The sequence below is a fragment of the Lontra canadensis genome, unplaced genomic scaffold (assembly GCF_010015895.1).
Source record: "Lontra canadensis isolate GAN:19392208 unplaced genomic scaffold, GSC_riverotter_1.0 scaffold160, whole genome shotgun sequence".
In the NCBI taxonomy this organism is placed as follows: Eukaryota; Metazoa; Chordata; class Mammalia; order Carnivora; family Mustelidae; genus Lontra; species Lontra canadensis.
Genome location: NW_022631154.1, coordinates 936,455 through 962,411, shown reverse-complemented (window position 1 = coordinate 962,411; position 25,957 = coordinate 936,455). Strand labels below are relative to the sequence as shown.

Below are 25,957 nucleotides of genomic sequence, written 5' to 3'. Positions count from 1 at the left end.
GGATCCAACACTCGCCGAGGCCTGGGCCCGCAGGCTGGTTGGGGAGGGTGTCTGTGTTCTAAGGGACAGAAGCAGGTGCACATGGCCTGGATCTGACCCCCAGCCTGAGGCTAGGTCTCCCACGTGGCCTGTCCCCCGCGGCCCCCATGTCCCTCCACATCTGTCATCCCATCCACCTGCGGCCGCCTCCCAGCCGGCTCTGCAGGTCCCACTCCCCGGGAGAGCCTGGCCTCGGGAGAGCACAGCAGGTCTGGCTTTGAACCCTGTGTCTATCGCTTACACGTGCGCGGCGTGGGGCGAGTTGCCTTCATGCTTGTCTTCTGTCTCCTTGGGGGTTAATCGTGGCCCCACATCTGGGGCAGTGTGGGTGTTCAACAGGACACCACCGTGGGCAGAGCATGTGACAACGTGGTTGTGGGGCATTGTGAGGGTTCAGCGGGACACCACCGTGGGCAGAGCATGTGACGTGGTTGTCGGCCCATGCTGAGCACCAGCGGAGATGTGGTGCTGACGAAGGCCCTGGGCTGGGTTTGGGAGGTCTGGCTTCAGGCTTCTGGCCTCAGTTTTGTCATCTGGAAAATGGGAGACGTGAGGTTGTGTACAGAACAGCTCCTCCAGGAGGGAGGTGAGGGCCAGATGGGGTCAGGAAGTGAGGGGGGGGGATGGCAGGGCGAGGTTTAGCCCCCAGTCCCGGGAGCAAAGCCTGCCAGATCATTGTGGCTAAGTGGGTTTTGTCACTCTTGGGAAACAGCTGAGAGAGACAGGCCCTTCTGGCCAGCCTCCCTCCCCACTGTCTGCTTCCCTGCAGGCCAGCCCTTGGCTTGAGGCCTGCTCCCTCCCGAGCTCTCCTAGCAGCAGGGATTTAATTACTATAATGTAAGTAGCCATGGCTTGAGTCCTTTTGGTGGAAGGGAAACAGATTTGTCTTCTCCCTGGGAGAATAAAAGTCGATGGGAAGGAGAGGAAATGTACCTTCGCCAAGAGTGCCCACAGCGGCTTTCCTGGGGGTGTGGGGCAGGGCCGTACCTGAGGCAGGGACCTCGCTACTTGCTTTTACCTTCCCTGGTGAGACTGCACCTGGCTGCTCTCTGTTTCCCCAGTGATCCTGGTAGCAGCCCCACCTGCACCTACTGTGTGCCCGCACTCCCCAGAGCAATCTCCAGCTACCGTTTGTTGAATGTCTAGCATGTGCCCGTTCCCCCACAGGGATGGTGGAAAAAACCACAGCCCACGGAAGCCACGGCCTCCGGGAGGACCCGGGTCGTGGCTAAAACGGACGCTGAACTCTGACACAGGCCCCTGCTGGGAGGTGTTGAACGCAATCAAGGAAAGCAAAGCTGGAGGGCAAGGCACGGGAGAGTCGGGATTCTGAGCCAGTGTCCGGGAAGGCCTCCCCCAGGGGACATCTGTGCAAGGGTCTGCCGGAGTTGAGGGAGGAGGAAGGGGGACCGGGAAGGCTGGGTTGGCCGGCTGCCCGCCAGCCTGCGCAGCTTCACCCCTGCGGACGGGATGCCCGGCGCCTGGGGCCTGGCGCTGCCCAGGAACCCTGTACACGTGGAATGGAAGAGACACGGGAAGTTCCTGTCCTCGCTCTTTCTTACTGAATCCAGCATAGTAAAGAGACCACCGTTGCGACGTGTCATCAGTGGAGGGGATTGTGGACTGTTCCCGCTCTGTGTTTCATCTGAGTCTTTGAAGTGCAGCGTGTGCCTCCCAGGGCCTGCCCGCCGTCGGACCCTGACCTGACCATGGAATCCCAGATCCGTACTGGGGCTCAGAACTGACAGTGAGAGAAGTGGACTCACACCCAAGCTGTTGCAAGTATATCTAAACGTTTTCCAATAAAAACGTGGACTTCCAGTTTTTAAAAAGGATTTATTTATTTTAGAGAGAGAAGGAACATGAGTGGGGAAGGGACAAGAGAATCCTAAGCAGACTCCCCACGGAGCCCGGAGCCCAAGGTCACGACCTGAGCCAAAACCAAGAGTCAGTTGCTTAACTGACTGGCACCCGTGGGTCCCCTACTATCAGTATTTTTTTTAGATTTTATTTATTTGAGAGAGAGAGCACACGAGCGGGGCAGAAGGCAGAGGGAGAGGGAGAAGCAGGCTCCCCACTGAGCAGGGAGCCCGACTCGGGGCTTGATCCCAGGACCCTGAGATCATGACGTGAGCCGAAGGCAAAGGCTTTACCCACTGAGCCACCCAGGCGCCCAACCAACCATCAATTTTTAAATGTAAATGCTAGAAATGAAATATATTTTAAAATCCTGTTGTAGTAGCTACGTGGCATGGCCCAGTGATCACATGGCCAAGGTCCACTGTGTTGGACAGTGAGGTCTCAGGGCTGTGAGGGTCTGCGGGGCCAACTCCCCAAGGGACGAGGGCCTGGGGGGTGCATGGGGGGGCGCTGCAGGCTCCGTGGCGTGAGGTGAGGCAGACGGAGGCCTCTGAGTGGCATCATGAGGTCTGACTCACACTTTAATAGGACCCTCTGGCTGCTGAGTTGGGAACAGACAGGGGGTGGGGAGAAAGGAGCCCCAGTCCGGCGACCGGTGAGGGCCATGGTGCCTGGCAGGCGGGCACAGGCTAATGGTGAGGTGTGCTGGGACCCTTGGAGTCCCGGGGTGGAGGTCATCCCTGGCCGGCTATGGGCTGCTCTGGTGCTGGGAGGGGGGCAGAGAAAGGGGGAGTCTGGAGGTCACCCAACAAATGCAAGGAGGAGTTTCCGTGAGCCAGCGTGGAGGCCAGGGAGAAATGGTGTTGGAGGGAAGATGGGATTTGGAAGATTCTGGGGTTGGACTGAGGTTGAGGTGTGTCAGTGGGTAGCACGTGCCCCAGAGACAGTGGGAGGTCAGAGGACAGGGCCTGGGGGGGGGCTCTATCTGGGTCCCTGCCATGACGGCTGGCTCCCTGCCGGTTCCTGAAAACCGTCTGTGGCACCCCGGGCCACGTTTAAAAAAAATTCACCGAAGTTCCCTCCATCCCCACCACGCGCCCTCCTCGGAGGCCCCAGAGGTCTTTCTGGGTCAGAGCCACATTTCAAGTCATGTTTTCCTGCTCTCGGCTGACCCCAGGTCCGTTTGGCACGTCAGGAGGGTCCTCTGTAGCTGAGAGGTCCACTGGGAGGCCTGACTTCACACGCAGTCACGGAAACAAGACGCACGTCCACGGGTCCGCATGTCTGATTTTCCTGTGCATCCACTCGTGGGCCTGGGGCAGGGGTGAGGGGAAGCAGCAGCAGCTCCTCAGGGTCGGCCTGCCCCACGCTCACCTGCCGTCCAGCCCAGTGTCCAGGGCTCTGGGGGGCATGTGGGGAGCTGTCCCACCTGGCCCCTCACTGCCAGGAGGGAGTCGGGAAGGGCACCACGAGTGGCCCTGAAGGCCTTCTCCATCGCCTGCCTATGCTGGGCCCTGGGCCTGGAGGGTGAGGTCTAGACCTGCCGGCCACAGGCGCTCTGTGGGGCAGACCCGGACTCTGGGCCTCACTGGCTGGCGGACTCTGGTGGCTTGATGTTTGAGCCTGATCGCCCTTTGGTGCAGGGCGGCTGGCGCCTGCCTTGTAGTGTTGTGAAGCCGTGTTGACGTGGGGTCCCTGCTAGGGACTCGATGCCTGGTGAGCGCTGGCTCTGGGCACCTGCGTGTTCCTGTCCTCCTTCCCTGGCCAGGCCTGCACTGCCCCAGGGGAGGGGGTGGGGTGCGGCGCAGGAGGCCATCTGCTCTGGCACAGGACAGGGAAGAGAGAACGGGGGGACTTTGGGCGACACACACAGGTTCTCGGGGTGAGAGAGAACCGCTCACGTCTCATGGGGGGGCAGCGCAGCTCCCTAACCTAGCACCCTAACCTGGCATCCTGACCCGGCGCCCTGACCCGGCGTCCTGACCCGGCGCCCTGAACCTGCGCCCCCGGCCTCACTCACGGGCGGCCCTTGTGGCCATGGGCTCTGGGCCAGCAGCCGGAGGCCCAGGTCAAGGCTGGAGGCTGCAGGGCATTTCCTTGTTCCTAGTGTCTGCGTCTGCCTCCCTGCAGGCTGGCTCTAGTCCGTCATCTGGACCATGGTGTCTCCAGGGCCACTCAGGGCGGGAGGCGGGGGGGGTGGGCAAGGGGACAGTCACCCCAGCCCTAAGGGGACTGCTGGGGAAGGGAGCCCAGGACCCCCTCTGTCCCTGCCAGGCCACACAGCCTCCTCCCAGACCCGCTGCATCAGGCCCCTTGTTTGGTGTTTCCTTGAACCGGTGGAACTGGTCCTTGTTCCTGTGCCGTGAGAGTCGGAGACAGAGTGGGGTGAGCAGGAGGCTTTCCTGGCAGGGGAGAGACATCAGAGTGCGCCAGCCTGGGCACTGCCAGGATCCTTCTGGGGTGAATGGGCCAGGATTGCCCAGGGGCTGCCGCAGGAAATCAGTGTTTGCTCTGAGCTCTGAGCCCTGGGGACAGACAGGACCCACCATGGGGAAGGGTCTCCACGTCCCGGGTAGACTTCTGCAGTTGCCCCTTCTATGATGCCACCAGCCTCAGAGTCGCTGGGGGGCACGGAGGCAGACAGCTCGTGGTTGGGGGTGGCCGGCTCCCAGGGTGAGGCCTCCTGGGGCAGGCACGGCAGCGTGTTGAGGGCACACCTGTGACTCTTGGTGTCTGGAGCTTCTCGGAGGAGGCGCGGGGTGTGCTGGGCTGGGAAGGACGGTGAGGCTTTGTGAGGCCAAGGGGGAGAGCGTTCCAAGCTGCAGGGACAGCCTGGCCGAGGCCCAGTGTGGACAGTGCCAGGTGTTCTCAGGGAGGGACGGAGGAGACAGGCTTTCCTGGAAGTGCTGGGCACCAGAGACTGGAAAAGGGCCCGGAAGCCGGTCACAGGCCCGGAGTTGGCACTCAGGTCTGAGGGCACAGAGCGCGTTGGGAGGCGCAGGAGGAGGGCGGTGTGGTCAAGCTGCAGCAGGGGCGGCTCGTGGGTGGGAACAGGGCGTCTGGCTGGACGGGGACCGGCGCCGTTCGCGAGGAGAAGTGAGGGGAGGCAAGAGGTGGGGTGGCTCATGTGTGGGGCTTGACGTCTCTGCGCCCCGGGGAGCCAGGCTGTGTATGAGGGTCGAGGCCTGCTCTGCTCTGCTCGGAGCCTGGGCCCCCTTGGAGCCCAGAGCTGCGAGCCCTCCCCTACCCCGAGCTGCCTGCCCTGGGTTCGGGACCCCACCGGACGCTCAGGAGGTGGGGCGCGGCCTCTCCTGCCTGGGAGGCGGCCTGGCATCCGGCCACCTGGGGCTGTGTGTGGGGCCCGGGGTTAGGCACCTGCACCGGGGGCTTGTGTGAACGCTTCAGGTAAGGGCACAGGTGGGCTGTCCTTCACTCAACAAACGGCCAAGAGGGGGTTTGGGGTCGATGACCTGGGCAGAAGCCTGGGCTCTCCAAAGGGCAGCATCTCCCACGCAGCAGTCACGTTGGCAGGCGGGTCCCGTGAGGCGAGGGCTGTGGTCTCCCCACCGAGCCGGGCCAGGGGCTCCGGGTGAATGTCCGCATGGGAATGAAGGGGTGGCGGGGCGGGGAGTGGGGGGGGAGCCCTGGGCCAAGGGTGGGCTCTACCTGCCATTCCCAGGATGGCTTCGAGATCTGCCTCAGCGTCCCCACATGCATGGGCAGGGGTGAGGACGGCACTGGGTCTGTGGAGCTTGCCTCGCAGTGCCGCGGTGGGTCCAGATGGCCACAGGCGCCAGGGACGGACAGAGCTCTTCATTCACATGCACCCCTCCTGCCATAAGGGCAGCAAGCAGCAGGGCAGGGTCACCCCTGAGGGCGGTCTCCGGGGGAGCTGGCAGGGAGGCGGAGTGCCGAGGGGCCTGGGCACAGGGCCGGCGGGGGCAGACCCGAGGGACGTTGTCTGCGCAGAGTGGGGAAAAGTAGGTACAACTGAGGAGAACGAGTACAGGTGAGTCGGCCTCTGGCTTGAGCCGCGGCCACTGTCCTGAGCCCGGTCAGTGATGACCTTCGCCCGTGTGGTGCGGAGGTCCTGAGGCCCCCCAGTCCCCAGAAGCTCTGAGGTCCGTCCCATCGCCACGTTGGGAGGGGGACTTCCCAGGGAGCCTTCAGGACTGCAGCGCCTGGGGGCCTGGGGCCTAGAGACCCCCGCAGGGAAGAGGGAACAGGGCAGGATAGGGGGGAGGCATGCGGGCCGTGGCTGCAGAGGCCTTGCCAGGCCCTTTGGAGGTGGGCAGGGAGAGGGTGTGTCCCCCGCCCTGTGGGACCGGCCCTTGGGGGTCGAGAAGGAAAGCCCCCGGCCGAGGACCGGCAGGCTGCCCCTTGCCCCGCCGAGTAGGATGCAGGAGACGGGCTGGATCCGCGGTTCTCCTCCTCCCGTGAATAACAAGGTTGCCCATGAGCATCAAAACGAGCTTTTCCCGGGTTTCGTTGTCGTGGTTTAAACGGGGTTGTGGGACGGCCCGCGTGGAAGGTTTGTGGAAGGATTGTGGAGTATCTCTGTCTAGACTGGAAAGGCTCAGCGGCCCGGACGAGGGGGACAGTGGCCCCAGGACTGGCTGAGGTCTGGGGGCCCAGACGGTGAGCTTGGCCTCTTCCCCGCCAGAGGCTCGGAGGGCTCTGGCTCACGGTGAGGTCGGGTCTGCTCTGGACCAGACACCTCCGGCCCCGCGGCGCCTGAAGCAGACGCGCGCATCAGGACCGGCCTCCAGGCACCTGCGTGGACGCGCCCTGCGGGGAAGAGGGGGTGCTCGGGGCCGGGGGGCAAGCAACCCCCCTTCCAGATCTGCTCCCCAGGGCAGGTGCCTCCGTTTCCATCCAGAGCCCGTGTGGACCCAGGCAGGTGGGCTCCGTGGCTCTCCACGCTGAGCGCTCAGGCCCTTCCTGGAGGCGCCCACGGCAGGGTTGGCGGGATGTGGGCACCTAGGTGGGGCTTCCCCGGGGTCACGTCCACGGAACCACAGGGCTAACTGCCAGAAGGGCGGTGTTGAGACGATTCTGAGGGGCGGTGTGAGCTTCATGGGGGCAGTGCTGTGATGGACGCGTGATGTCGTCCTGGGGCATGGGGAGGGGCGCCCGTTCTTTCTGGGCCAGCCACTGCGCCCTCCCCCACTGGCCTGCTGACCCCCAGCCACTGTTCCTGCCCAGATGACCTTCCCTGGGAGTCCCCAGGGCACCGCATCCCCATCGCAGTGTCCGTGTGGGCCAGCCCTGGGCCCTGGGGCCAGTGCAGGCAAGAGCCCCTCACTGACTCCCCGGCTGTTCTCCGGCACCTCTGCGCGTTGCCTCCCAGGGTCTCAGCCTCTGTGGCCAAGCAGCCCACCTTCTGCGTGTCCCTCCTGGCCCCCGGGGCCCTGGCCCACCTGAAGGCTGAGGTATGGTGGGGGGCACGTGAGTTCCGATGCCTGGTGGGGGTAGGGGGCAGCTTCTTGTTCTGGGTAAGGGGAGCGTCTGCGTGGAGGCTGCAGGGGTGAGCCCGGCTGGGGAGGGGGCGTCCAGCTCCTGGGAAGGCCGAGTGGCCTGTCCAGCTGCAGATGGGCTGGTGTCCCGCTCAGGTCCTCACAGAGCAGACACCACGCCCTGGGGGCCGGGGCTCACGCTGGGTGTGCGGACCGTGGAGACAAAACGGAGCTCATTGCTGTCATTTGCCAACCCCCCCACCCCCCGGCAGTGGCAGGCCCCGCGCGCCCCCCCGCCCCCCCCGCCCAAGCTGCTTAGTCCTGACTCACGGCACTTGGGGTAGCCCCACTGCGTAGACCGGTGAGTACGGGCTTGGGCCCCCTGTCGGCTTGTGGCCAGGCTTCCTGATCTTGACCCATTGCTGGCTCAGCTGACACAAGCCCAGACCCTTCTCTCCAGGCAGGTGGGCTCTGAGGCTCTCCGTGGGTCTTAGGGCCCCGCGGTGAAAGCAGGTGGTGGGCGCGGTCAGCGGGATGTGTGTGAGGAGAGAGATGTGCCCAGGAACAAAGTCCCACGGGGAGTTAATTTTGGGAGGCCCAGGAAGGCTCATGGGGGCAGCCTGAATGGCCCCTGTGGGACCCAGTTGCCGTGTGGTGCCTGGAAGAAGGCAGCGTGGGCTGCAGGTCGGTGGGTTGGGGCAGGTGGAGGTGATCCCAGGGGCTCGTCACCTTGCCCCCTCCTGAGCTCCTCCCCAGCCTGGCCAGGCCACCCCCCCCCAGGCTGGGGGTCTGTGGGTGCCCCCCGCCTGTGGCCTCTGTTTGCCTGCAGGGGACGGTGTGGTGTTCCTGGGCCCACGCCCACGCAGACCCTAGAATGGGGGCTCTGAGGTTCAGAGAGGGGACGTGATTGGCCCCAAGGCCCCCAGCCAGTGGCCAGCCGTGGGTTTCTGGTCTCAGCCCCCCTGGGCGCGCCCCCACGTGCTCATCCCTGGTCTTCTCTACAGCAGCGGCCGTGCGGACTCACACACGGGCACCTCTGAGTGTGACTCCCTCATCTCACCGTGCTCTCGGGGCCCTCGGGGCCTCTGTTGTGGAGAGAACTGGAGTGGGGTTCTTGGAGGGGGCGGGGCAGACCCAGCGCTGCACACAGGGTCCCGGCCCCGGGGCTGCTTGGAGGGGCGCCGGGCGCGAGAGCCGTGCCTGGTAGTGCAGACGTCCTGCGGGAGCTGGCCATCGGGGGCCCCATACTGGACTCAGAGACGTGTGAGCCCGTGTGAGCCCGTGTGAGCCCGTGTGACTTTAGGCGAGTTCTCCGCTGCTCTGAGGGTCGGTTTCCTTATTACTTGGGGGTGACATGCCCATTGGTATTAATTGGTAGCACACGCCTCGGTGGTACCAAATGTGGCTCCATTTTGGAGTCACCTGTGGATCTTGAAGTGCACATGCCGGCTTCCAGCCCTCCTGGTGGATAGGCCCAGGACAACCTGCCCGTCAGGGACTTTGGAAACTCCCCAGGGGACGCTAATGATCGGCAAAGTCTGGAGCGGCCATCACGGGTCTGGGGGTCGGACGAGGGAGGGTTATTTGGTTATCCCCCTCTGCTCAGTGTGGGGTCTGGAGGGGCAGGAAGGGCTTGCCCTGAGGCTTGACCCTGATGGCTCTCCTTGGCCCATCTTTACTCACAAAGTCCCTCCTTAACCCTGGGGTCACTTAGCTGGGGTGCCCCCACTAGTCTCCTCCTGGTGGCTTTGGGGACGGGAGCACTAGACCCACGAGGTCCCCGGGAGGCAGAAGCCCAAGGTGTTGGCCTACAGTGCGCCTGGCCCGGGTGTGGTGGCCCGACCTTGGGGGCTCTGGGCAGGGTGTCCGTGGGGATGCAGCGGGGGAGGGGCTTGGGCGGAGGAGTGAGGGACCCCAGATCCCGCAGGGGCCCAGCCTGAGTAAGGAGGAGGGGTTCCTGCCAGCCCAGGGTGGGGTGGGGGTCGTCTCCTTCAGGCAATTCCTTGTTCCTTTCCCTCTGAACCGCGGAGATTGGATTTAGCAGATGCTGCCCAAGAGGGGAAGTGAGAAGGGGGTCCTTGGTCCTGTACCCAGGTCCCTGCTCCAGGGAGGGGGCTGTGTAGCATTTGGTGAGCCACAGAACACTTTTCCACCTTCTCCTCCGTCCACAAATCCTACCCCAGCGAGTGCCTTAGACTCCTGCTCTCACCACCCCCAAACACAGGGAATCCTTTAATAGCACAGGCCCTTTGGATCTCTAACCAGCCGGTCACCAAATCCTACCCCAAGTGTACTCAGATTAGACGCTTTTAATCAAATATATTACCTTTAAGCCAGTGTAAACCCGTGAAATTTGTACATTTCTTTTAGAGCATCTCTACAAATTTTACAATATTGAAATCACCACCCAGTGACCTTTTGGGAAACACTAGATAAATTACAAGAGGCAAATAGAGAACAGGGAGGTCCGGTTTCTGGTGCTGCTCCTGCCCGGTTCTCAGGCTGAGCCTGGAGACCCCCGACTCCCCAAGCGCTGTCCTCAGACTCTGGGAAGGCGCAGCTGTCCGCTCTGGATACGGCTCCCTGACTCCACCGGTTTGCCTCTGCTCTCCACTCCCCAAAACTAGTCCCCTGGTGGCCAGGGTCCCCGGAAATGCTCTCAGGAGGCCCGGACTGCTTTGGAAACACCCAGATGGTCTGCTGAGGGTCTGCCCCAGGCACACGGCAGGAGCCCCTTAGCCGTGCAGGTGACAGCCGAGCCTGGCTGAGCCCCGGGGCCCTGGTGTGTTCTCGGGGTCCCGGCCCGCCCACTCCGTGGGTTTCTCCTCCACCCGCAGGTCAGGTCCTCTGCCCTCCTGCCCTTTGGGCACCTTTCTCCCTACCGGGAGATGGTCGGGGGAAGCCCAGCAGGTGACCCCCTGTTCCTACTTTGAGTGGGGAAAGCAGAATTTCGAAAGGAAATGGTCCATCAAACCGCGTCTCTCTGAGCCGCGAGGGGCCTTCCGGGGCCTCCCTGCTCCTCCCGAACACAGGAGCTGCTTCTCATAATGCGGACGCACAGGCTGGGGACAAGGCAGGGGCAGTGGGTGTGACATCACAGGTGACTGAGGCCCGCCCAGCTGCTGTACTGTCACTGTCTGTGACCTGCCACTCGGTGGGCTGAGGCACTGCCCTCGTCTCCTGGGCCCAGGTCTCCCGGGCCCCCTGCTGCGGTTTTCCTGCACAGACACCGCCTCCCTTGAGCCCTGGTCATGGTGGCTACTGCCACCCTTAGGCTTGGGGAGGGAGGGAGAGGAGAAGGAAAATTGGGGTTAGAGCATATCCTAACCCATCCAGGCCAGAGGCTGTTGGCCCTTCTGCAGGTGGAGAAGCTCTGTGAGGAAGGGAAGGAGGCCCTTTCCGTGCTGCCCACGGGCCATGTATGCCCTCATTAGATAATGAATTCCGCAGACACGAGTGGAGTTTTTCTCAGGTACCAGGCACCGTGCAAGGGGCGGGGGCGCAAAGACCCCATGAGAGGACGGACAGCTGGTCCCTGCACCCTGGGCTCTCGGGATCTGCCCCTCCACTCTCGCTCAGGGGGAGGGTGCAGAGAGGAGGGGGCCGTGTGGGAGGGGGCGCTGCTGGGGGTCGCAGGCCCACAGCGGGGTTTTGAGGGCACCCGAGGAACGTGTGGGGTTGGAAGGGGAAGGTCTGTGGTGTGAGTGAGGCTGGGAAGGGCAACAGGAGCCCCGTCATGCAGGTGCCTTGCTCAGGGGACCCACCTCCATCCTGCGGGCCCTGGAGACGTGAGGCCGGTAGCCGCTGGGAGTGCAGGGTTCGGGGCCTCTGGAGCTACCGTCCGGGTCTGGACCCAGCTGCTGGGTGACTTGGGCCCAGACCCCAGTGCGGACGTCGTCCATCCACCTCTGGCCACCTGACCCGTGTCTGCTGGATGTCGCCGCGCACAGCTGGTGGCAGCTGGAGGGAGCAGGCAGGGTTCCCCAGGAAGGATGTGCCCTCTGACCCCCATAGCTCGCACTGCCTGGCCCTTTCCAGCCCGCGGAACGCCCTTCTGGCTCCCCCAAGCCCAGGGCCCAGCTGGGCTTCTTCAGCGAGACCATCCGTCCGGCCGGGCGTCCCAGCTGCTGGCCCCCCCGGTGACACCAGCAGCTGATCTGGGGAGGCGGCCCGGAAGCTGGGGCCACGTCAGTGTGTCTGGACGAGCCGTCCTGCCCCTGAGCTGACGGGTGAGGCTCTGCGTGTTGCCCTCTGTGCTGGGGGCTCAGGGGCCCGGCGTCTGCTCCTGCCCGGGGCCCCAGCCCCTCGCCAGTGGTGCTGAGATGGCTGTGGCTGGGAGGACAGGCTCTCCTCCAGGAGCACCGCTTCTCCCGAGGTCAGAGCTTCCCCGGGCGAGGATTCCGGTTTTCCTTGCCTGTGCTCACAGCTGTTACATGTAAAGGCTTAAACAGTGTGTTCTAAGCAAGTGAGTATCTGTTGAGTCTGTGGGATGAGGAAAGTGATGGTGGCTCCAGGCCGCCCCCACCCCCTGCCACCTCCCGCCAGTCCCACATGAACGGCCTGGTTGGCTGGACCTGTGATGGGGTTGTTCCTCGTGCTCTGCCCTCCTGTCACTCACTCGCTCATCAAGTATTTACTGAGTATCAGGTCACGGGGACAGAACTAGGACCCGGACCCTGCACAGGACAGCTCGGAGTCGGGGATGACCCCCCCATGGGAGTCCAGGCGCTGCAGGGTCTCGGGGACGTAGCACGGAGTGTGGCTCAGACCTAGAACTGTGAGCTGACAATCGCCAACCTTGTCCTTGGGAAACAGGGGCACAGCTGCTCATGGCGGCCGGGGCAAGGGGGCACGGCTGAGGGGAGCCAGCCGGTGCCTGAACCGTCCTTGGTCCCTGCTGTGGGTCCCAGCCACAGCCAGAGAGGACCCCTCAGAGGGACAGGCCCCGTGCTGGCTCGGCCCCACCCTGGCAGGCTGTGCCCAGGGCTGCTCCCATCCCCTGGTGCCGCGGTTTCCCATCTGTAAACTGAGGCTTAGGGCTGGAGGAGGACCTTGGCTGTCTGCTCTGAGCCCACGTTCTGTGCCCAGCACAGGACACCGTCCATCTGGGGCAGGAGCTCCTCAAGCGAAGATGTCCCCATCTCACACCGAGAAATTCCCAGAGGGGGCTGCGGGTGTCCTGCCATCTCCTCGCCAGCCAGGCTCTCCCAGCTCAGCCCTGGGCAGAGGAGCTCTGGGTCTCTGTGTTGGTGTGTTCTTCTGGTGTGGACATACTCTTCTTGGAGTTTCTGTCTTTGCTTTTCCTTCCTGTCAGTGAGGAAGGCTCCAGGTGCAGGATCTGCGGGAAAGCCTGCAGGGACAGACGCCTAGGCAGGCCCAGCTCCCGGTGCCGTCAGAGGCCGTCGCCTCAGCCTGGGGTGGGCTGTCTGGCCACTGCAGCTCGAATGGCACGTCCCTGAGAACTCCCAGGCAGGCCGCATTCACGGGTCTGTGAAGAAAAGAGCGTTTGGGCAACACAGTGTTAGGAGATTTGGGGTCTCGAGCTGTGTGGCCCTGGGACACATGTCAGTTTTCCCATCTGTGAGCTGGGAATGGCTGTCCTTACCACCCAGAAGTCAACTAGAAAACTAGGCCCAAAAAGTGCTTCATAAGCAGGAAACCCTTCACTGGTGTCTGGGACACAACCATCTAGTAGTAAACACGTTCTGATGTTCCACGGTCGCCGCAACTCCTCTGGGCTGAGAAGTTCCGGTCGGCAAGGGAAGGCCCGCTAGGCCCGTGGTTGCCCACGACAGAGGCAACACTGGGAGGAATGACAGACCGTCGTTATGAAGGCAGGCGCAGCGACGCCGTGTCCACTAACGAGGCTTGATCCAGAAGATGGTGCTTGTCCGCAAGCCTGGGGGCTGGGACCGTGGCAGAGGGGCTGCTCATGGTGGCCTGGAACGCTGCCGTGCCACGGCTCAGGGCGGGAGACATGGGCAGCCGGGCCCTTAGGCCTCCCAGACCTGACAGAGGCTCCATGTCTGGGACGATGGTTAGATTCTCCGTCCGGACGGGGAGACTTTGGGGAGTAGCACGTTTGTGGTTCCTATTCGTATTAATAATCGTGCCAGGCAGCAAGTGCAAACTGTCCCCCCCGCTGCCCGCGGCTGCTGGGAGGCGTGGCCGTGCCATGCACAGACCCTGGGGTGCTCTCTGCCCACTCTTCGTCGGAAGAACTCCGGGGGGAAGAAAGGACTCTTCCTCTGTGTCGGTAGATGTTAAGGATGGGGGTGGAGTGGACTGGTCCCATTGTGGGCTGCGGTCTGGCTTCCCTGTGGTCAGCCCCACGCAGAGGCGGCCAGCGGGCTGGGGTGAAGGGCTCTGTGACCCGGGGGGTGAGAGCCAGCAGCTGTGGCTTCAGGCCAGTGGCTGCCAAGGGACCGCACACACAGGGAGCACGGGCCTCCGCACCTGAGGCTGGAATCAGAAGGCTCCTGCACTCCCCTTGGGATCTCATCAGATAGTGCAATCACTCTGTGCCTCAGTTTCCCCATTTGTCAAGTGGGGACGACAGTTCCTTGTTGTGAGGATTAGGTGAGATCCTATGTGGAATGGGTGACAATGAGTAGACTTGGGGTCTGGCAGGTCATAGGACTTGGGGGATCCTTGTGGAGTTTGCTCCTGCTGACAGGATCCCCAGAACAGTGCCCTGCGGGAACCATGGGCTCCTGCCTCAAAGTGGCTCTGCTGTGAGTCCACCCCAGGGGGGGTGAGCCCCTGCCAGGAGGTCGGGGCTGTCGAGTTCTTGCAGGACGGGAGCAGGTAAAATACACGCGCGGAGGAACTGAGGTTCACGACTCCCCTGGGTGTGGACACGGTCCTACCCGTGCTGCATGGGGCCGGGCCGCATCCCAGGGACCCTCGGGCCACGGGAGCCTTGAAGCTCTGCGCAGACAGGCACCCAGTCCGCCGCCTCTGGGCCCGCGGAGGAGCCGGCTCAGACATGGGCAGGGGATGTGGCTCGCGGGGTGCCCGCTGCTGGAATGGGCGGCGCCTCTGGCCAAGGGTGGGCCAGAGTTTGGTGCCGGGTGGGAGAGGGGGCGTCGGGAAAGTGCCGTGTGGCCCGTTCACAGCCTGGGGCGGGTCTGCGTCACTTCCTCCACATTGCCCAGCACTTGCTCACAACTGGGGGCCTGTGCAGTGGCCACGAGGCCCGGAGCTGAGTTTCTGCAAAGCAGTTTTCCTGGTGCTGACCGGGGCCAGGGCCAGAGTACCCATTGTTCTGTGCCGACTGGTTATTTTTCCAGACCATTTCCCTTTGTTTATGTTTAAGCTCTTCTATTTTTAAGCAAAAACAAGATGGAGAACCTACAGTAGGTCGGGGTTGTTTCCCCCGATTTGCTCTGAATTAACCGTGGGAGAAATGCCCGCCCCCCTCCCCCCGACCAGGCAGAGCCCCTTGGAGGGATGGCAGGGCCTGAGGGGGGCCCTGATGTCAGGCGGCCAGGACGGGACGGGGGGCAACACTAGCCCAGCCCTCAGAAGACTCAGGGTGAGATGAGCGTTTTCTGCTATTGGTGTGTGGCTGGAGCAGATTAGAAGGAGAGAGCCCTTCTCTGCACCTCATTTCCTTGCAGGGAAAGAGGGGGAATGGGGCTAGGTGATCTAGAAGGCCCCCTCCAGCTAAGTCTGTGCACCCGGGGTGGGACGCGGCTGTGGGAGGGAGGGAGGGGGTGCTGTCCTCAGCATCCTGCTGCGGCAGCCGGGCCTGGGGGCACACAAGGGCGCACGGTGTTGGGGGGCGGAGTGCGGACAGGGCTGATTCTTACCTGGGACGCTCCTATCAGCTCTCAGAGACATCCGTGCAGCCGGCCCCGCCGTGGTTTTCTCACCACGTGGGATTCCTGGGGATCTTAAGATTTTCAGTGGGCCCAAACATTGCCAGGCTCAGGGAACACTTTGCCCATGTGGACGGGCTTGCCTCGGGCACCCGGCTGCGAGTGGGCAGTGGGGTTGTTGGATGAGGCCGGAAGTACCGAGATTCTAGTGTTGCTTCTGCCCCAGCCGGAGAGGTGGAACTGTGGGCAGAGGAGGGGAGGGAGTGGGAGGGACAGGGGTGGGCGGGGGTGGTCTGCAGGCCCCACTTGGCGTCTCCAAGACCAGCATGAGCTTCTCTGCCCCCAGGGGTGCGGCTTTCGTCTCAAGTCACTGGCATCCAAGGGCGAACTCCCCGGTTCGTGGCCATGCGCTGACCCGGGGCTCCCGCAGCTCTGTGAGCGGGGCTGCCCGTCCTGGGGCAGGTGGGAGGGGCTGGGCCAGGCTGGAGCCTGGTGTGTGCACACAGCCTCCCGCGAGCGAAGTGATTTCCTTCCGTTTTATTGGCTTGGGGCCCGATGGGCTTAAACAAGAGCACATGAACCGACTTTGAAGCCAGCCGTCGAGGAAGCGCGGTTATTTGTTCAAACATTCTAGAACACTTCAGAAGGCGGGGGCTTCTGCCAGCTGGAAGAAGCGTGGGAGCACAGTCTTGGCAAGCGGAGCCGTGCTGTCTGTCCAGGGTGATGGGAAACCAGGCAGTCTTCCCCAGGGTCCTGTCCCGCCTGGGGCAAAGCAAGGTTACGTGGTTCTCTGTGACTTGGGACCCTGAGGCTGTCGGAACGGACGCCCCAGAGCCTCTCCTGGGGTGCAGGTGTGCATCAGCCCGGCCGGAGAGAAGCAGCGGTGGGTGTGCACCTTGCAGGGCGGGAGTGGGGCCGGTGCCTGCAGGCCGAGGGCTCGCACATTTCCTGGGCAGGGGCGGGCGGAAGACCGTCAGGAGTGTTTACTGGAGGAGGAGACGCAGCGGCCAGGCGAGAAACTGGGGGGTGATGTCCAGGACAGGGATCTGGCTTATGGAGAGTGTGTAAATTCAGGGTAGTTTTATTTTCATAAGCAGAGAAGAGAGGGTGGGCAGGCCAGCACCCAGGTTCTAAGCCTTGCTTTGACCCCGGCTGGTGCTGGATGGGCGCTGAGCCAGCCTGTGCTCACCATGTCCTCACACCGAGCGAAACCTGCTTGGCTAGCTGGTCTCCAAGGATGCCTCTGGGCATGGCCTTCTGTGCCTGGGTCAGGGTCCCACTGATCCAGGACTCTGGTGCTGGCGTCTCCAATACTACTGTCAAAATGGGGCTTCGTTTGTTTCTTTACTGGGTGCAGAGCAGCCGAGAAGACAGAATCCAGATCCTTGAGAAAGTCAGAGCCTTCCAAAGTAGTGATAGAGAGTGAGTTCCCTGTCCCTGGAGGTAATCAAGTACACTGACCACATGCCATGACTCTCACAGAGAGTCCTGTGTTATTTAACTTCATGGCTTTTGAGTTTCTTTTTTTTAACAGGGTTTACTTATTCATTTATTTATTTATTTGACAGAGACACAGCGAGAGAGGGAACACAGGCAGGGGGAGTGGGAGAGGGAGAAGCAGGCTTCCCAACGAGCAGAGAGCCGGATGCAGGGCTCAATCCCAGGACCCGGAGATCATGACCTGAGCCGCAGGCAGACGTGCAATGACGGGGGCCCCCAGGTGCCCCTTGAGCTTCCTTTTCACTCCAAGATTCTGGGGATCCACACACCTGTTTGGCAGTTTGTCCTGAGGACTGGGGTGGTGCCCAGCTTTCTGGAATTTTCTTGTGCCTCTCGAGCAACAGTTCCCATCCCTGGCCTGCACGTTAGAATCACTGAAGTTTTTCAGATGTCAGTACCCAGGAGTCAACTGTTCAGCCGTGGCCCCAACGTCCCTTAGTGCTAGAGCGGGCCGGGCTGCTGGGGCCTGGCAGCTTCTCTCGGGCCCCGCACTGCCTGGAGAGCTTGGGGGATTAACCCCGGGTCTCACTCGGCCTTGGCGTGGAGGTCCCCCCGGGGCTGTGGGGACGGACCCTTACACACCCACTGCCCGGTGAACATTTGTCGAGTGCTTCCCTCGGTGGGCCCGCTTTCGGCTGCCGTCAGAAGGACCTCCTCATGCGGAGCTGGACCGGCATGAGGCAGGCTTGTGATGAGACACTGCACTGAACCGCACGGAATCTTTGCCCGTGTTGTGAGTGGGCAGGAAGGTGGACCGTGGGCGAGCGTGCGCCGAGAACGCGCGCCCTGCCGGTCCCCGTCTGCTCAGACCTCACAGAGGAGACCGGCTCCCTAATTGGAGTCATGTTTGTGGCCTTGGGAGTGACCCGTCTGACTCGGGATTTTAGTACCATCGTCTCCCAAACGTCCTTTTTCCTTCCTTGGGGCATCAGGCAGAGGAGAGCCGGGGCCAGGGTGGGTCATCTCTTAACTGGTGTCTGGGCCGTCGTGCAGGCTTCACGAAGCATCACGTCCCTCTGCTCAGACCCGAATGTCCTTGTTACTAAGTGCCTGGTGTCCTCAGACGTCAAGCTCCATCTCCTTCTAGGAATGACTGAGTGGAGGCCACGGAGAAGTGCACCAGGCCAACCTGACCTGGTGGGTGTTATTTTGGGACCGCTGCCCTCTCCACAGTGGGCTAGCCCTGACCATGCCTGTTGGGATGTGTCCTTCCCCCAGCCCTGACCTGAGGCTGCCCTGGTCCGTCGTGCCAGAAGGGGACGGGAGTGCAGTGGTGAAATGAGGATGGCCTTGTCAGGGGGCAGGTGAGACAGGGTCCATCTCACCAGGAAGGCAGGGCCTGGATGGTCCATGGGCCAAGACTCCGGCTCCCCCGGGGCCCTGCCTCCTCCTTGCTCAGGGGTGGTGGGCGAGGGAGTGGGTGTCCTGGGCCCGGTGGGGTTGCTTGGAGGGTCCAGAGCAGGGGTCGCAGCACCTGGCTGTGTCTGCAAAGTCAGGACGGAAGTGGCCGTCTTCATTCAGAGTTAACATTCAGCTCGTCTTTATTGACCTATGGTGTGCCTGACGACACCCTGGGAGTGGATGAAGGGAGACCCCGTCCTTCTGGGGCGTCCACCTGGCGCGCAAGCCAGCTCGCAGCGGTGGGCCATTGGGCTCCCGTGGCCGTGGCTGTGGGCCACCCCCGTGGAAGTGCGGATGGCGAGGCAGGTGGGGGACTCAGGAAGGGAGCGGGGCACTGGCGGGCGGGCGGGTGTTCCGGGCGCATTGCGTCCGGGCCCGGAGCAGAGCTCCCAGAAACAGCCAGAATCCCCCAAGGACTGAGGACAGGGAGAGAAGCTGTCTCCCATTGGTTGCGGGTCCGGGCCCCGCTCCTGGTCCCCGTCAGCCAGCTCACGGTGTCGCTGCTGGCGTCTGGGCCAGAGGGGAGGGTGGCTGCCTCAGCCTCAGCTCTGTGCCCCTCGAGAACATCCCTTAGGCGCCCCAGACTCGGTGGGGGCGCGAGCCGGCTCAGAGCCTCTCCATGGGGAAGGTGCTGTCCGCACTCCTCACCTCACCTGCAGGGCATAGGGTCAGGGTCAGGGTCAAGGGCCCCTTGTCACCGAGAGGGCCGCCTGCAGGCCTCTTCCCTCCCCTGGGGCTTCTTGCCCATTTCTGAGCATCCTAACCCCGCTTCTCTGGGCCCTCCCCACCTGCCCCTTCCCCAGCCTGGTGGGATCCCTGCTCGGCGGGTGGGGGTGGAGGAGGTGGGGAGCCCCTGGCGTTTTACAGGTGCCCAGTGCAGGGCCTGGCCATGGCTGAGCACTCAGGAAACGCTTGCAGGGTGGACGGAGGAGTGAAGGAAAGTTTGGGCCCTGCAGACAGCCGATGCCCGGGAGCGTCGTGGTACAGTGTCGCAGCCTCGAGCCACTGGTACGGGAGGTGCACTGGGGCCGGGACGGTTGGAGCACTGAGGGGAAGGGCCTGAGCTTGGCCAGGAGCCCCGCAGGGCACCGCCATGAAGGACAGGGAGAGTGGGCAGAAGGAGAGGTCCTGGGGCAGGGGCGGGAGAGCCGAGGGAGGGGCAGGGGTGCAGAGGGCAGCACCCAGGAATCCAGGCTTCCTGCGCCCCAGGGCTGGTTCCGACGTGCGCCGCATCCGGAGCGTGTCTGACTGGGACAGCCGGTCCAGAGCCGGAGGTCATGCTGGCGCCGAGCGGCCATCGGGTTTACAGCCTCTCGGTGAGGCTGAGGGAAAGGTGACCTTATAGACGAGAACGTTTCTGCAGCTACGGTTTCCCGGGTGGAGGGCAGCGTGCAGAGCTTAGTTCAGCAAATGCAAGTGTTAGGTGACATCCCCCCCCCGGGGTCCTGGCCAGTGACAGAAACCACCGGGCGACCACAGATGCAGGAACACGTACGCACGCTTGGGGGGCGTCCGCTCGGCTGGGGGTCCCCCTGCACGCTCTTCCCTTGGTGAGCCTCATGTCCGTGCCCCGGGACTCCGATTTTCTCTTGTTTTTCGAGTGTCGCAAACAGTTAAACACATTTAGGACTCCAGCGTCTCTGGAAGATCTGCCTTTGCCACTACAATTGTGCCCCATGTTTGGAGGCCACAGGCTGGGCAGAGACGGGGGACACACTCCCCCACCCTCCACCCAGCCTCGGGGAGCACAGGCTGGGGCAGGACAGGTGAGCGGCCCTGAGAGTCGTCGCTGCAGAGACTGGAGAGCATGGGGCGTGGCCGGAGGGGGTCAGGGGTGCCCGTGCATGGGCGGGGCACGGGATCTGGGGGCACAGAGGAGGCGTGCACCCTGGCTTCTGGAGTCCTGCCTCCCCGCGTTGGAGAGCATGTCAGAGTCTGTTTGGTGCCCCGTAAACGTGGCTCGATGGGGCCCAGCAGGCATGGCAGGCCCTCCGCGGTGCTGTGGGCCAGCCGGAGTCCTCGGCGAAAGGTCACAGTGTGTGCAGGGCTCGCCGGTGGGTAGGGGCCCCTCACGGGAAGGCAGTGCCCCCCGCAACCCTCCCAGGAGTCTCGTCCGCAGCCCCGATGGATGGCCGTGGTCAGCCTCTGTGAGGACGGCGGAGCGGTCTCAGGTGGCAGGGGAGGACCGGTCGGTGGAAAGTCCAGTAGATGGCCGAAATCTGGGCTAGTTGTGTGACCTTGGCGAAGTCACCTTGTCTCCCTGATTCTCAACACACGGAGATGTCTTGGCCTGGTCTGTGGGGGCACCCGGGGCACGGTGGGTGGAGGGGAAAGTTCCAGATGCACTTGTCAAGCCCCTGTAGTGCGCGGCGCTCTCGGGGCGGCAGGCTCCCTCCGGCTGGCTGCAGAGCGGCTCGCGACAGCCCATGTGCCCCGACACTATATCGTGCGATGCTGTAGTCTCAGTCGTTTTCAGGTTAAAAAAAGTAAAACAATTAAAAGTAAGTGGAAGGACCATCTATGCAGCTTTGGTGTCGGGGTTTTTCACCGGGTGTCATGGGCTTTTCCTCTTCACGTACTCTCGACAGAAATGGTTTTAAGTGGCTATCTGGTGGCCCATCGCTGGCCACTCTTAAATGTATGTGACCACTCTGACAGTGTTGGGCATTAAGGAATAAATGGCTTTAAAAATGATTCATCTGCGGGGATGTTTCTCTGCGTTCCTGTGTGCTGGGGTCACCGCTCCGTCGTGAAGAGCTCTGAGATGCTGAGGAGAGGGCTGGCACTCGAGGGGACCCCCTCCCAGCCTAGCAGCCCTTCGGACCCTCTGGTGGGAGCCTGTGGGGCAAAGTGGGTGGCAGGTGCCCTGTGGGGTGGGCGCAGCTGACTTGTTCACGACTATCCCCCCAAGAACGGTATCGATTTCAAGCTTTGCTGGAGCTGAGGCAGCAAAGAAAAGATGGAAATTCCACATTTTAGCAACTGGAAGACATTTCTAGTCCAGCCAGACTTTGACATGTTTTCCAGCTACTAAAAATTGTTGATAGTTTATTTTTCATGGACACGGGGCAGAGAATGCCGGGAGGTCTGCAGGGAGGAGAGGGTCCCGTGGCTCCAGGACAAAGCTCGTGCCCCGTGGGGCTGGAGCTGACCAGAACCAAGGAGTGGGTGGAAGGCACCTCTTATGTAAAGGCTTTGAGTTTTAGAACAAAAGGAAGAGGCCCAGAGGAGGGGTGGCAGCCCCTTTCCCTCCACCTCATCCTCTAAAAATGATGGGAATAGACTTGGATTCAGATTTTAGTTCATTTCTGCCAAAAGAAATAAATTAGATGTTGAAATGTGCAGCTGATCCCGAGGCCTTCCCAGGGGAGGCGTGATGCTCCCCAGAAGCCTTCTGAGCCCTTGGAGGGAGAAGTTAGGGTCATTTCCGGCTCAAGAGCAGGGAGAGCCGGCCCCGTTGTCCCTGTCAGGATGATCGCCTTGTCCCGAAGCGGCCGGGTCCAGGCTGCGTTCAGGCCTCTGTGGGTCGGACCTCTAGGCTTGGGTGGTATTTCCAGCACCCAGTCGTGCTCTCAGAGACGGGAACCCTCCCAGGGCGTCCCGAGGCCCTGTTCACGTGTGTGCCTGGAACCAGCGGCCGCTGGCTCTGCACTGCGGTGTGGACCACAGAGCCTCCGTGGAAGCTGGCTGAGGTGTAGACGGTCATCAGGGCAGTGTGGATGGAGGGCTCCTGGTTGGGGAGCCTGTGCGGCACCCAGACTGGGGCCTGTGCAAGGCCAGATCGGCGGAAGCTTCCAGCAGGCGGGGCACCCTGATCGCCCGCTGGTCCCGCAGGGCTCCAGCAGTGAGAAGGGCTGAGCCGTCACGGAGGGCAGGGCAGGCAGGCAGGGAGGCTGCGTTCCTTCTCCTCGGGTCCCCAGCACAAAGGGGGCCCCAGCCAGCAACTGTACCAGATGCCTGCAGGGGGTGACAGGCCCAGGGAGAGGTTCTTGTCTCAGCCTGCCGGGGCAGGGCTGGGGAGCACGGGGCCACTGCGGGTCCCGGGCCTCTCCGACCCCCGAGCTTGCCCGGCTGGACGCCGCCACCTAACCCTGCGGACCCGAGCTGCTGTCCCTCTGCCTTTGAGATTGTCCCGGGTGGTCTGTCCCCTCTGGCCGTGGTGCCCTCCCCAGCCCTGTGGGGCCTCACTTGTCCATTCATCGTCTCCTAGCTGGGAGACGCCTCCCACGACCAGAGCTGCCATTTGGATCTGCTCCCAGGGGTCCGACCTCGCTCCTGCTTGTTTCTCATTGCAAGAGGGCCGGGGGTCTGAGGGCAGGGCTCTGGGTGCGAGTCAGAAACCTTGGCTTTGAACCCGGGCCCAAGCCACTCACCCCTGGAGCCGCCTCCTGTAACGTCCAGTTGGGATAGAGGCCAAAGACCATCATGAGCACGTATGAGAGCAGCCATGTGACGCCACCTTGCACAGCAGAAGCTGCCTTGTAGGAATCGGTGTGGGCATGAGCCACTGGTTGCGGGCGTGGGGCTGTTGCTCCCAGGCTGTGCGTCTCAGGACTGAGCCCTCGACCTGCTGCCTGGCCCACCGGCTGCTCTGCTCAGGTGGTGTCCCCATCTTCCCGGGGGACCAGGGTTGTCCCTATCTCCTGGCTTCCCAATGCCCAGCAGGGCACTGCGCCCCAGCCTGGACACCTGACCCTGCTGGGCATAGGTCTGGAGACTTTACATCTCCAAACATGCCTTCATTCTTCCCAGTGGCCCTGGGAGGCAGGGTCTCACGTTATCCCCACTGGACACAGGGGACGGTTGGGGCAGAGCGAGGAGGAGCGGACAGCATGAGGTCACACAGCTGGGAAGGGGCTGTGTCCAGAGCATGAGTGGCCTGGGGCTGGAAGAGACAGTGAACACGGGGCCCACCCCTGCCTGCCCCACCCTCTGCAGGGAGACCCCTCTTGGCTCCCCAGCAGCCCCTCTGCCACCCTTGCCTTCCTCCCTGCTCCTGACTTCACCTGGGTGGGGAGAACACCTGCAGGACATTCTAATTCACGCCCAAGGAAACCCCGAGTGGTCAGAGATGGAAGGAGCCCAGGAGTCCTCTGGTTCAGGTTCAGAGGGGGGGGAGGTCCAGGCTGGCAAGAGATTGACTCCCTGACTGTAGAAAAGCAGGGCAAGCAGGAGTCCTGATCGAAGGACTTAGGAGCACGGAGGCAGACTTCCAAACGCCTGCGAACTGAGCCGCAGGAATGCAAACAGGCTTGAACTCTGGAAAACAGAGGCTGGGGGGGGGATGCTCAGCCCGAGGGGCCCCTAGGGCCGGGCCCCTGAGCCCCTCTCCCTTTGCAGAGCCCCGTGGCTGGCCCCTTCCTGACTGTCCTAATTCTCTTTCCGTTTCTCCCGCAGGACTCCATGTTTTCGTTGGCCCTGAAATGCCTTATCAGTCTGTCCACCATCATCCTCCTGGGCCTGATCATCGCCTACCACACGCGGGAGGTCCAGGTACGTGTCGCCTCCCCCCGCCCCGAGGGCGTCGGACGTCAGGGCCCTTCCCTTCCAGGTTGGACCCTCATGAGAGAGGGAACTGGGGTTGCCCTGGGCCTTCAGAACGCCTGTGATGGCATCTTCATTTGGGGATCCCAGAGGTGAACATGGCCTCAGATTTGGGGGGCAGCCCCGGTCAGGACCCTCACCAGGCAGTGTGAGTCCCGTACTTTTTCTGTCTCTTGCCGGACAGTTCCAGGGCTTGAACCACTGACCCCCCACCCGACCGAGGCAACCCCATCTCATGTCCCCATACACGCACACACCCGCGTGCACACGTGCACGGCTCCAGATACCACCAGCACTCTGTGTGTCTCAGTGGTGTGGCCTTTATGCCGCTGGACCCTGAAGGCTGGGGAGGCGTCGCTTTCTCAGTGGAATGTGAGTCTGACGTGGGGAAGGGGCTGCTGTTTCTCGCTGCTCAGAAGTGACTCGGCCCCCAGAGAAGTACCAGTTGGGCCTCTGGGTGCACATCCAGGCCGGAGACAGGCAGCCTCTCTGGGCCGGCGCTGGAGGCAGGAGTGAGGAGATCTGCGGCAACTTCCTAGGACCCTGGCCCCTGCCGCCAGGGCCCCTCCACTGCAGGCTGGGTCATTCTAGAACTCCAGATGCTTTTCCTCCCGTGCATGGGAGTCTGGACAGGATCCCTGTCCCAGGGCTGGGGGAGCGCCACCAGCTCCACATCTGGGCTGCAGGTGACAGACGGACAAAGACCAGAGCTCACTGTCAGAAAAACTTGGCTGAGTCCCGGCTGGGACCTCGTCCCACAGTGAGTCTTTGGCCAGCCACGACCTTTCTCCGTCTGTCTGGAACACCTTTTGCAGAGGACAGGACAAGGAGTGCTCTGTGAGCCGGAAACGCCATGCAAATCTCGTCCCCATTGTTGTGGGGCTTCTCAGACGGCTGGCTGCTCAGGCAGATGCTCTCAGAGGTGTCCCTGGCCCTGGGTTGGCTGGCAAGGCTCCCGCAGTGGGTGGCCCGAGGACACGGGTCCGGAAGCCGCACCTCTCCGGGCTCACAGGCGCTCAGACAGAACGTGTGCACCGAGGGCTGCGTCTGCACACCACCATGGTCTGTCAGGGGCTGGGAGCTGCGTGGAGCTGGGGGCCTTTGACTCTGACCGCTGTCCAGTCAGCCCCTGCAGAGGCCACAACAGGCCAGAGGGCCCAGGTTCTTCCCCGGCCCAAACCAGCTGTGGGGCCCAGGGATTCCCTTGACCCCTCTGAACCCCTGTATTGTCATCTGGAGGGAGCCCGTTTGCTACCTATCGACCTGGCCTATGTGGAAGGTATCACCCAGGCCCAAGAGGAAAGCCAGAATCCCGGAGCTCAGTAGGGACCCCGGCTTGAGGGAGGGGGGCGGGGAGCAGGCAGCAGCCTCTGCCCTACGCTGAGGTTCCCACTCCAGACGCCCCATCCTCTGATTCCTGTGGGGTCCGTGTTCCCAGCTCGGGCTGCAGCCATGGCCTCAGAGCTGGCCCAGCCCGGCCCGGCCCAGTGCCCACAGCTCACTCGGTGCCCTCTCTGCTTTGCCCAAATTACGGGCAGTAGGGGACGCTGTTCTGGGCACTTATTTCGGCCTGGCCCTCACAGTTTGGAGAAACAAAGTGAAACCAGTGGCACTGAGTCCTGGCTCGGACACCTCGGCCTGCATGACCTGGGGTCAGTGACAGCTTCTCTGGGTCTCAGTTTCCCCATGTGAAGTATGGCTGTGCCCTCACCCACTTTGCTGGACCCTGAGAGGGGGTACCAGCGGGGGTACCCTGGGGTAGGTGTTTATGAAATGGAAGCTGCTGGTCTTCCTGTGACCTCTGTTCTGTGCTCCCCCCAGGTGGACGACCCTCCCCCCTGCAGCCCGCCTCGGCCCCGGTTTGCCTGGGCTCTCAGCCGGCAGAGCTGTGCCCCACAGTCCCGTGCCCCCCCACCCCAGGTCATGTGGGGAGTTACCAGTCCCTGGCTCCCTCTGTCCCCTTGCCTTTCCAGTGAAACGATTTCTGCATGGAGCTGGACCTTCTCGTGCCCGAGGGACGCGGGGCTGGTTTGGGTCCCGGCGGTCAGCATGGGGACAGCTGGCTCCTGTGGGGCTCCCCAGGACGCACGCTGCCCGACCACACTGCAGTTGCCTGTTCTGTGTCTTTCTCCCCAGACTTGGGGATGGCGATGTCACGAATCTTTGCCTGTCCAGGGGCCCACGGTGACTGACAGAGCAGGGGTCTATGGCGTCTGAATAAAAGGGCACTAGATTCCGAGCACTTGGACTCTTCCTTGGCCTGTGGTCTTGGGCTTTGGTGTCCCCATCTGTTAAGGGGGACCCTAAGCGTCCTCCTTCTGTATTGCTCTGGTT

The 25,957-nt window shown here is 62.8% G+C and overlaps 1 protein-coding gene across 1 annotated transcript in view; it reads left to right on the top strand.

Moving 5' to 3' along the window:
• The window catches only part of KCNN3 (potassium calcium-activated channel subfamily N member 3), a 119,892-nt gene that overhangs the window by 10,548 nt on the left and 83,387 nt on the right, over window positions 1–25,957 (top strand). Inside the window, exon 2 of the mRNA XM_032845124.1 lies at window positions 23,477–23,572. Coding sequence (XP_032701015.1) covers window positions 23,477–23,572 — 96 coding nt within the window. The remainder of the gene's footprint in view (window positions 1–23,476; window positions 23,573–25,957) is intronic.